This window comes from Elephantulus edwardii, unplaced genomic scaffold (genome assembly GCF_000299155.1).
Source record: "Elephantulus edwardii isolate Elephantulus edwardi_28Jun2011 unplaced genomic scaffold, EleEdw1.0 scaffold00015, whole genome shotgun sequence".
Lineage (NCBI taxonomy): Eukaryota > Metazoa > Chordata > Mammalia > Macroscelidea > Macroscelididae > Elephantulus > Elephantulus edwardii.
The window spans coordinates 11,961,862-11,973,880 of NW_006399765.1; the positions used below are offsets into that span (position 1 = coordinate 11,961,862).

The 12,019-nt window shown below is 41.9% G+C and overlaps 1 protein-coding gene across 1 annotated transcript in view; it reads left to right on the forward strand.

Annotated features, from left to right (window-relative positions):
* DHX35 (DEAH (Asp-Glu-Ala-His) box polypeptide 35) overlaps positions 1-12,019 on the forward strand; it is an 82,424-nt gene that overhangs the window by 17,741 nt on the left and 52,664 nt on the right. Inside the window, exons 4-5 of the mRNA XM_006881715.1 lie at positions 5,201-5,278; positions 10,617-10,721. Of these exons, the coding sequence (XP_006881777.1) occupies positions 5,201-5,278; positions 10,617-10,721 (183 nt within the window). The remainder of the gene's footprint in view (positions 1-5,200; positions 5,279-10,616; positions 10,722-12,019) is intronic.

Here is a 12,019-nt window from a genome sequence, read left to right on the forward strand (position 1 = left end):
TTATTGAACACATCTTATTCAATCTGGGAGAGAACAATTTAAAAGCGATATATGATAGGGTATTATGGTTATCACGAGTCCAGAATTAAGGTTGCATAGTGGAGTGAACTGGGGTGGTGGGGAGGGGGGTGTGGGGGGATTGTATACTAATGAAAGAATTTTTCTTTTACTTTTCAAAGAGAGGCGTGAACTTGGGGGGAGGGGTGGGCAGGGAGAAAAGTGCAACAGTGAATGAATGGAAATTAAAAATCTCTGTAAATGTTCATTAAAATGAATAAAATTAAAAAAAATTATACCTTAAGAGATTTTTACAAGTAAATATGCTTTGGTTGCCAGCATTCATGTTGAAATATCAGAACGCCAGCACCTCTGCATGGTTGTGGCTCTCAGTGGCGGGTACACTCAGATGGAAGCATCTAGAAATTCTGATGCTCAATTTCTGCCTGTTCATGACCCCCGCAGCTCTATAATGTAGTGTGGGACTCAGGCAGGTATTTTTCTTTTAAACTTTATATTGCTTTGCTTACAAAGTTCATCACCATTGTGTTCCACATTACTGTTCATTCACATTGTGTTTCATTCAATCATGCCCATGTACTATGTTTTATAAAATTAATCACCACCCTTGGACCATGCCCGTCATTGCCCTGTCTTTTCAGGTCCCCGCTGCATCCTTTGTGTTTTCTTCACCCTTTCCCTCTACTCACCAGATTGTGCAGCCCAGTGGTTTCGCCCCTAGATGTAGGTATTTTTTAAAAAGTTCACCATTCAGCTTGATGTGTACTTAGGATGGCAAGTTTCTGCTGTTGGTAGAGGGGGGAATTACCCAGCAAAGAAAGGACCATTTGAAATGCTGACGGCGGGGGAAATGGTGACCTGGAGGAAAGATGGATGTGTGGCCGGCTTCAGGAACTGGCAGAGTATGTGCTGTTCATAGATGCAGAAGAAGGGCGCAGCTCAATACCGAGGGGACCACTTGGAGAGTGATAGTACTGTAATAAGTTGTTGGTGTTAGATCCTGTCTAACAGGAGTTAGTTGAGTAGGACTCATAACCACCCTGTGAACAGAAGATCTGAACCTGTTCTATCCTGTGCCATCCTCACACTTCCTGACACACTGGAGCCCATTGTGGCAGTCACCGTGTCAATCCACCTGCTTGAGGGTCTTTCTGTAATAAGTCCTCTATAGAAAGTAGTGCCGCATAAAGTGCTGGGTACTTTACTCCTGTGCATCCTTTTAGTCCTTGGTGGCCTGTGAGGCAGGGACTGTGCTTAGTGTCATCGTACAAATGAGGACAGCCGTGGAGCGCCGGGAAGTGGGGCACTGTGGGTAGTTGCTGTGGAGTTGATTCTCATGATAGCTCTGCTTCTCCTACACGCGTGAGGGGCCCAGCGGCACTGTAGAGTTTTCAAGGCTTTGAGCTTTTGGATGTAGATTATAAGGTCTGTTTTCTGAGGCGTCCTTGGGTGGGTTCAATCCATCAGCCTTTCAGCAAGTAACTGAGTGCTGCACTCCTTGGGGAAATGGAGAGCAAAGGTCACGGGACGTGAGAGAATTTGAGTTTGTCTTTTAATTCATCTGTGTGGTACACAACCTGAAAATCTCAGGGCTTAGAAATACAAAGATTGATAGCTTGCTTGTACCGTGTGGTCATGACGGGTTGGTTCCCGGGCTTTGCGTCATCAGTCTGGGATCTGGGCTGAAGGTGCAGGTTGGAGATGTGACTTGTCGATCTTTTGATACAGGGCAAAGAATCATGAGATGGCTCTTAGCCAGCTTTGAGGACGAGTGACCTTTCCACTCATATATTATTGGCCAGACCTCATAGGAATACACTGACCACAGGGAGGAGCAGTGTCTGATTGGAATAGTGATATCGTCTATTCCACTGTCTGGTCGTTTCCCCCAGCAAGGCTGAGTGAACAGAGAAGATCTGCTGAGTAGCTGAACCCTGAGAGGGGGGCGACTAACCCCGGGAGGAGGGTGAAAAACCCCAGGAGGGGGGGCGATGAACCCCGAGAGGAGGGCGACGAACCCCGGGAGGAGGGTGATGTCTGAAGGAAAGAGAATGGAGTAAGGTCTGAGGAGTCAGGGTGGGAAATCTTAACATTTTTCCTACATTAGCCCTGGGAGTCACTTGTCTAAGGAATCCTGATTGCTTTTATTATCGGAGAGTGATGTATAGAAATCAAGATCTGCAAGTGAGGGCGTTCATTGCTTCTCTGCCTTGTTAGTAAACAGACTTATGATGTTTAGTTATTAAGACAATTCACAAAAATAAAAACTAAAAACACTCAACCTCCTTGATGATGAATAGGAACTGATTCTTAGCTGACCCTCCAGTGTTTTCTGGAGGCTGTAAATCACAAGGGAGGCTGAAAATCACTCCCTCCTCGTCCATCTAACCCATCGTCCGAGGAGCGACTGGCCTTTATCTAGGTAAGTGTATTTGTGTTAAAAACCAGAAGTGTATGCTTACAGTTTGGATTCCAGTCAAACCTGTAGAGCGCATGTTTATGAATATTTATAACTTTTTTCCCTAGCACATCATAAAACTAAGTCCTTATGATCTGCAATATATTTACTTATTTATTCAATTCTAGTAGGAACTCATATTAGTCTCCAGACTGCTCGGTGATAGCCCTGTGAGAAACAGGTTTACCAGTGACAGCATTTAGGTTGAGTCAAGATGCCACCGACTGACTTTTCCCAGTTGTTGACGTTGGTGCTTCTCCTCCCCACCCCCTTCGTGTGGTTAGGTTATTCATTTTTAATCTGGTTAAGGTCAGGTTAAGGTCATTGTGTTTCGTTTTGGGTTCCCTCCACATCCTGCTTGGCTGTCACTGTTGACTTTCTGGGTGTGTGGAGAGCATGCGAAGCGTGACAGTGGTTCTGAAGCTGAGCTACTCCCTCCTCACCCTCCTGCCCCAGCTTCAGTCCTCTCCTCGCCAGCCCTTTCCCGCCCACACCCTGGACACAGCCCGTCTCCGTAGGTTCTGGTTCAGCCTTCCTGTTTATCTTTCACACAGATGAGTGCACATGTGCATTTTTAACCACTTTTTGCTCTTAATATAGAAACAATACTTATTCACTGGAAAACAATTCAGATCCTATAAAAATACATAACTGCAATAACCAGCAAGCAAATTTGAATGCCGGAATGCATGTATCAACATATTAAATCTAATTTAATATATTCTAGTTAAAGTAGTATCAGATTGCATGTATGCTAGCAACCATCACCATATATATGAACATGTGTAAAATCTAATTGTGTTTCATTCATTGGATCCAAAGCTTTTGTATGGTTGATACTTAGGTTAAGATGAACTTGAACCTTTTTTGTTTTATAGCTTTGACGTTCTCCTGAGTGTCTCCTGTAGGGTTGCTTGTTCTTCAGGACTGCTTGTTGATGTCATTAGGTGCCATCGAGTCAGTGCTGACTCATAGCGACCCTAAGGACAGCAGACCCAGTGCCACCTTCACAACCTGCCGTCCAGACAGCTTTGAACCCTCAAAACCCAAACCGTGTGTGTTGCTTCTGACTCCTAGTGCCCCAGTAGGTCAGGGGTGAACCGCCCTTGCCCCCTGCCCCCCGCCGTGGCTTCTCCAGGGCTGTAATCCTTGTGGTGGTCACATCGTGCTGGGAAAGGCAGAGGGGCAGAGATAGAGAGGAAGACCTTCAGCAAGATGCACTGATTGAGTGTCTTGAGCATGTCAGAGATGCGAGGATGGCTCAGGATGGGGCAGGGTTCAGATGTGTTGTTAACAGGTTTGCTTTGAGTCAGCTTGAGGGCACCTCACAACAGTGACAACAGTCTTTGCAGAAGCTGATGACCAGGCTGAGCATGTAACCGCTGCACCACCCGAGCTGCCTGCTCGTGGTGGTTATTGTTAAGTGCCATCAAGTGGGAACCAACCCCTGGCTGTCCCTCTAGCGGGTTTCAGAGGCAGCAAATGGCACAAAAGGCGGTTGTCCATCTCCACTATGTGCCTTGGGAATGGCAGAGCAGGTCCTTTCCACTCGGCCACCAGAGCTGCTCCGTGGATGGTCAGAGGGTTAACTGTCGAGCTACTAACCAAAAGGCTTGTTAATCTGAACCCATCAGTTGCTCTACAGGAGAAAAGATGCTCCCATTAAGATTTACAGCCTCGGCAGTTCCGTTCTGCTCTGGGGCTGATCGGAGGTGAAATCGACTTGACAACAGTGAGCTTGGTTCTCTTGGGAAGGCATCAGATGCTGAATCTGTGCTTTGCTTCTTCTGTTTATCAGCTCTGTTAGGAATGTAAGCATGTTACCTAAGCCTCAGATTCCTCATCTGGGAAATGTTTTCCCAAATTGACTGCTGAGGCAGAACCAACCGTCTGCCACTTCCTTTCTGTTAAAAGTGATTCTAGAGCGGCTTCAGGTAATCTCCCAACATGGTTCGCTACTCACTTGACCCGGAAAACCCCACAAAATCATGCAAATCAAGAGGCTCAAATCTCCGGGTCCATGTTAAGAACACCCGAGAAACTGCCCAGGCCATCAAGGGTATGCATATCCGGAAAGCCACCAAGTATCTGAAAGATGTCACTTTGTAAAAGCAGTGTGTGCCCTTCCGACGATACAATGGTGGAGTTGGTAGGTGTGCCCAGGCCAAACAGTGGGGTCGGACACAGGGTCGGTGGCCCAAAAAGAGTGCCGAGTTTTTGCTGCATAGGCTTAAAAACGCCGAAAGTAATGCTGAACTTAAGGGTTTAGATGTTGATTCTCTGGTCATTGAGCATATCCAGGTGAACAGAGCTCCCAAGATACACCGCCGCACGTACAGAGCTCATGGTTGGATTAACCCCTACATGAGCTCCCCCTGCCATATTGAGATGATCCTTACTGAAAAAGGAACAGATTGTTCCTAAACCAGAAGAGGAAGTTGTCCAGAAGAAAAAGATCTCCCAGAAGAAACTGAAGAAACAAAAACTTATGGCTCGAGAAGAAATAACGTCATCAAATAAAATGAAAAGTTTAAAGCTGAAAAAAAAAAGTGATTCTAATACAAAGTGGGGCCATCTTATGGGAGACTCTTTTTTAAGGAGATGCTTTCAGGATACATGGACCTGTGGGTTTCTGTGTTTTAATTTTTATTTGATACTGGTTTGCTTACGAAGTTGGTATACATCATGTCTTACACTACCCTTTGCCCTGTGGTTTTTTTGTAGTACCTCGCGGAAGCTGGCTGGACGGCCGAAGGGAGAGTTGTAGGTGTCACCCAGCCTCGCAGAGTAGCTGCTGTTTCTGTAAGTTTGTTTTTTATTTTTAAAGTTTTAAAGTTTTTTTTTTGTTTTTTATTTTTGTAAAATAAATTAGCTCTGTCTTTGTTTCAGTGACTGAACTTGACTCTCATTTCCTAAAAGCTCCAACTAAAAAGCAATTACTGTTTAAACATTTTATTCTTAAAAAAATTAAGTCTTCTGGTAGAGGAGATACCATGATCACACAGTTGGTTCTCCCAGGGTGAGGCTTATTCATTGCACTCCGGATGTGCTGACCCCTGAGATTTCCCCAAATGTGGGAAACTAGACTGTGTAATTTATGGTAGTGGAGGGACTGCGTTTGCCCTGCCCCAGAGAAGGGGAGCATGAAATTAAGTCTTTTCTTTTTCCTCCCAAAAAACCAAAGCACAATATTTAAGTGAAGACTATGAGAAGGAATCAATTGAAGATAAGATACTCCACAAAATTATCTTCATTTTACACTGCAATCCCAGAGGTATGTGGTTCGAATCCACCAGATGCTCTGCTGGAGAAGGAGGGACAGTCTCCTCCTGTACCAGTCAGATCCAGTTTGATGGTGTACACACACACACACACACACACACACACACACACACACACACACACCCTTCAATTTAGAGAATGGGCCATTGTATGATTATTGTTGTAATGATGGTAACAGCCCATTTTTGGATATTTTAAGCATTGAAGGACAAAGGAAATAGAAGCCAAACCAACCAAATATAAAGACACAAATATCAACACCCAGCAAAAATCATGATCATTGTTTGGTGAATACTCCAAGTTTCTTTTAAGTATAAATATTTGACTGGGTGAAAGAAAGAGTTTTGTAAAAATGAGAACATACTGTATGTACACACTTTTGTGGGACTTAACAAAAGAAGAAACACAAGTAAAATAGAAATAATTATTGCATTTTAGTGAAATATTTATTTGCCACAAAATAACCTATTAAACTATGAAAATGATGAAAATATATTACAAAAACCCTTTACTTATTTTAGCAATTCTATGTTTCAACCTTAGTTTCCTGATTTGAAAGAAAAGAGTATTTACATACTCAGTCTTTTCTCTACATTTGTTGGATGCTCTGCTATAAACTTTATATCCAGACTTGTAACATTTATTTTCTTTTCTAAAGTTGTAACTCTTAAGAGGTACATAACCTTGATTCTAGTTTAAGTGGCTTTAATGTTTGTTGCTACTTGTATCCACGATCCCCTAAATGACTCATTTTTCTTTGGTTCTTGATTGGCTGGATTCTGTTACTAATTTGTTTTCTTATGTGCTTATTTGGCTGTGGCTTTCTATTTAAAGGATCATACTGTTGATATAGAATTGATTGACTTTGTTTTCCTAGTGTACAAGTACCATTTGAGCCATCTGTGTATACAGTCTGAGGTCCCCTTTTCTTTAGTATTGATCTAGAAAAGTTCATCTCCATTTTGTAACTTGCATTTATTAATATTGTGCAAATTTTGGGGATTATCCTCAAATTTTGAGAAAACCTCCAGTTTAACAATCTAAATTTTAAGATTTGAAATACTTCCAGAGGCTGGCTTCTGGTCTGAAATGTTTCTCATCAGTTCTTCTTTGAATCTCTCTCTTTGTGAATGAAGCTGTGTTTGCAATTTCTTTTTTCTTTTCTTTTAAAATGTATGGGTTTTTTAAAATTTCAGTTTTTATTTTATTATTTTTTTATGTGTACCATCAAATCAGAGCATCTGGTGGATTTGAACTGCATACCTCTGGGATTGCAGTGCAGCGTCTTGCCACTAGGACACTAGAGCTCTCTTGGTTTGTAATTTCTTTGGCCAAATTCTGGCTTTTCTTTCTTTGAGTAATGCTTTTGAGGAATCTATTTAAACTTTTTATTATGGTTTTATATATATGTGTGTGTGTGTATATGTCTGTCTGTATAATTACATAAAAACCGCATTTAATATTTCATCAGTTTTTATATGTATAATTCAGTTATACATGTGTGTGTTATCCATGTGGTCACTTTCTGCAATCCTTTTTCCTTTGGAGTTTGGAGGTTTAAGCAATAGGAGTGACCTGCCTGCCTGTGTTTTCCTTCAATTTAACACTTCTGTGATTCTTTGCTATAAAAGTGCCATTGAGACATTTCCTATGTCCCCTGAGCCTGAAACACAGTGCCACTTCTTGTCTTTCTGATTCGAAGATTGTTAGCTTTTCATTTTAGGGTGGATGCAGTTAACATGAAGGAATTTAGAATTCTCTTTTTGTCAGGAGGCCAAGGTCTCGTTTGCGTTCAGCCTTAACAAGTGGGCTTCCTCGTGTATTGTTTGGACTTTGTGTCATTGTGTCTTAGCTCTTTTGTTATTTTTTAATTTAGCTTTTAGAGAGAAATAGGGATAAAAAGCTTTTCATTTTGCTGTCTCCACAAGGACCTCTGATAGCCTAGTGGGTAAGGAGTTGTGCTACCCACACAAAGGCACACAGTTCAAATCTATCAGCTGTGTCTCAGGCGAAAGATAGGCCGTCTTCTCCCTTGTGATTTATTGCCCCAGAAAACTTACTGAAGGATCAGCTATGAGTCGTTTCCAATTCAACGACATATTATACAGCATAAGAAATTGTTTCTTTCCCCAAATCACTTTTGTTTCAAGTTTTCAATGTTGTGCAGTGCTTTTCCCCAAAGTTCATTTTCTCACACTGTTCAAGTTAAAAATTCTTGACAAGCATTTCGTAAGTTTCACATGTATTCAAACTAGCCTGCAGTGTTAGAACTAACCTTTTAAGGTCACTAAAAGAGGAATCCTAGGATCATTTTCCCTGCTGGTGCTTTGGAATCCTGGCTCTGAATTAGTGTGCATTAATCTCCAAATTTGTAGCTGTGGACCATTGCCATGAAACCACAGGCCTTCTCTTCAAAGGATAGAGTATAAATTAACCACACAGTATTAATAGAACTGTCAAGCTTGAGCGTTTGCATCTGAGAAAGTACATTGCGTACAGATTTAACATCTGAGAACAATCTGAAATCCCAAGAACAGATTGTCTGTGCTGTCGCCTGATCTCTGCACCAGGCAGTTAGGAATGAGAGTGGTCACTGGACTTCGATGGTTGGAGCTTGACTTCAGGACCAGGCCCCTGCTGAACCTGTGATTCTGGACAAGCCCCAAAGCCCAATTGCAGTTTTCTGGCCTCAGGATGAAAGTGAAACACAAGGGTTTTTATACCAAATATAAATAAATAGTGAAACATTGAGGAAAAATAAGTTGAATTTTATCTTCTACTTTATAGAATCATAAGACGGCTATGTTTTTATGACCAGAATCTACGATCTTACTCTCATTCTTACAAACCTGTCTTCTCCCAAAGCTCCTGCTGTCTTTCTGTACAGTCTGTGTTCTGTTTTCCAGGGTGTATACTGTGATATCCTATAGGGATGAAATTGAGATAACAGCATTAACCAAACTGCCCTGATGAAATACTGGCTGTCAGGACCTGTAAGCTCCTGAGGTAGAACAGGGTAGGGTGAATTTCTGGTTTCCTAAGCTGTTTTGAAAGACTAAGTGTGTGATGCTCCTCCAGTTGTAGATCGGCTGCTCGGTGATTGATTTGTTTTGGCCTCCCGGTTCTGTAATTTAGGTCATTAGGCAGAGCTACGTCTGATCCTCATCTGCTCCTTAGTTTCTCACATGCTCATGCCAGATGTTGCCAGTGTGCCTGGCCCAGCTCTGCGCAGTGGCCAGGCCGGATCTACTGTGTCGGTACACTTTTACAACACTCCCTTGTTAGCCCATGTCCCACACTCAGAACCTAGAGACTTCATAGGATGTTACCTCAGAGGTGAAAGAGAGAGAATAAACCCCTGCCTCCCAGGGAGGTTGGGGGTTCGGGTCCCCAGGATGGATCTAGGCTATTGCTTCGCTTTGGTTCTTCTTAGGTAGCTTATGCAGTGATCTTTTAAATCTGAATGACAAGCATTATTGATCTATTTCTCTAACACTTCAAATATATGTTTCAAATTAATCTCAAATTATAATAAATGAATCATGTTTAATAGGGAGCTCTCGTGGCCTAGTGGCAAGAATCTGTGCTGCAATCCCGAAGGCATATGGTTCGAGACCACCAGCTGCTCCACAGGAGAAAGATGGATATTCTGCTTCCATGTGATTAACTACCTCTGAAAATCCACTAGAGGGTCAGTTGGTTCCAACTGTACGGCAAACAAAACCACCACCACAATGTTTTAACTTTCTGGGCATCTGAGAGATACTGCTCTTGAATTATTTTTCTTCACTCACTTTATTGGTAGGTGAAATGTTACCTATAGTTTATGGTCATCATAATATAGGTTATGATTGCTGCTTTTACTCTACTTTTTTATTTTTAGCGTACTTTCTGGTCTTCCTTTTGCATTTCCGCCCCCCCCCCCCCTTCTTGTTTGCTGTTGAATCAGATCCGACTGGTATAGATTGTGCTCCTTCTCCGGTGGAGCATCTGGTGGATTTGAACCGTGAGCCTTCAGGATTACAGCACAGCTTCTTGCCACTAGACCACCAGAGCGCCCCTCCTTTTGCGTTTTAATGATTTTGGTAACTGGGCTACTGTTGCAGTGGTTTTAGGTTATCTGGCTCTTGAAACAATACTCTTTTTTTTCTTCAAAGAGAAAATTGATGTGGCTCAGTAATTAATGTGTTCATTCTCCTGTTCTTTAATTGTCCAGTGGAAGGTGCTTCATCTTAAGATATGAAAAGTATTCCTTGGTTCTTGTCTTTTTTCTTTTTTAATTACTTGCTGTGTGCTGTCGAATCAGATCTGACTGGCACAGGAGGAGATTGTCCCTCCTTCTCCAGCGGAGCATCTGGTGGATTCAAACTGTGGGCTTTTGGGACTACAGCGCAACTTCTTGCCACTAGGCCACCAGAGCTCCCTTCTTGTCTTCTTTCTTTACAAACAGAGCAAATCTTGTAGTGGCTTTTGTTTCCCTTTTTGTTTTGACTGCCAGGAAACTTAGTTCTAAATTTGTGGCTTAACATGAATGACTTTGGCATATATATGTTTTAACTTTCTCCCTGGCTTTGGTCTCTCAGACTTCATGTGTAATTCTCCCGACCTTTATCTGTAATCCCTTTACGTCATTCTGCTGTTCTCAAATCCATGATAAGTATGATACGAAGGATAAGCCTATAAATGAATAAATACTGTAGATTGTCACTCCTTAGTGACCTGCTCCTTTTCTCATTTTCCACGGTGTTCACATACTGTTTAAAAAAATTAAGTGACCTCCAGACTTGGCTGTAGTGTGTGCGTGCTCTGTGCCGGAATTCCTGCGTCTCCATTTTCAGCATGAACTTTCTTCCCAAAGGTTGCAGGGAGAGTAGCCGAGGAAAGAGGGGCAGTGCTGGGCCATGAGGTGGGCTACTGCATCCGCTTCGATGACTGCTCCGACCCACTGGCCACGAGAATTAAGGTGAGCTGCCGGCGCCGCTTTTCTTGTTGTACATTAGAAAGGTTTTTCTGAGGATCAGAAAGAAAATAAAAGCAACTGTCATTGCTGAATCTGAAAGCATCCTGGCCCTCAGCAGATTCAGGCGGCGAGGAGGCATAGATTTGTGCTCAGAAGGGACTGTTGAAGTCATGTTAATCTCTCAGTTCTGCGGAGGAAGAAGTTGAGGGCTTACTTGGTTGAATGCTTACCCAAGGTTATGGGTTTTGTGTTTACTGATAATAGTATTGGACTGGAAGCCCTCTTTCCAGGTGTTTATTTTATTGTTTTCCATTAATTCACATAGATAGCTAAATCTAAAAACATATCTGTGAAAGGTTTAAAAGCAGGAATAAGGTGTAGTATAAACTGAAAAAGTCTCGTTTTCACAGCTGGTGTTTGTACTAGTTAGAACTTTCTCACTTTTGTCTGGTAATGGATTTTACGTGCGTATCTCTTGACCTAGTTGCTAGTTCTAAAATAATTAGTATCAGTAGTAATTAGTGAATAATCAGCTCATCAGAATGTCAGCTGTGTGCCACTCTTCTGAAATCAAAGTCCAGTCAGACAGCAGAATAAAACACTGAATGAAATTGCTTTGATGACATAAGCAGTACTTAGAATTGCTGTTACCTTTCAGTTTGCAATAGAGGGAAATGGATAATAATCAGATGAAGTCAGTGAATAGTGTCATGATTTGTAAAAATATAAACCTTGTTTTCTAAATTTCCATATTTTGTTACCCTTGATGTTTATTTTCCTTGTAAAGGGAATAGGTTCCTTTATTGTCAAATATATGAAAGTAACTCATTTCCAAATAGTTTTCAGGGAATTAGACTACCAAATGATTCTTGAGCCTTTTTATGCAAAGCTTTTGAATTTCATTTGGTTATAAGAAGTCCAGTTCGTGACTGTTGTTGTTAGGTGCCGTCAAGCCAGCTGTGACGTATGGCAAACCCATGAACAAAGTTCTGACTAGTGATCCCTTCATCATGGGTTCTCACTTTTCACTTTACGTGTATATGTGACAGCTGATACCACTTACCAAGGGAAAATGTGATGGAGAAGCATCTTGTTTTTAAAAAAAGAAAGTAAAGCGTGTAACTTACTTGGGAGACATTTAGATTTGTTCAAGTACCGAGTTCATGTTTGGGTGGGAGTAACAACATCCAGGAGGAGCCTTACATTTCTAAACATTTTATAAACATCAATCCCACGTAATCGTAGCTGACATTCACGAAACACTATGTTATAGTGAAGCCTGTGCTAAAGTGTGTTTCCGG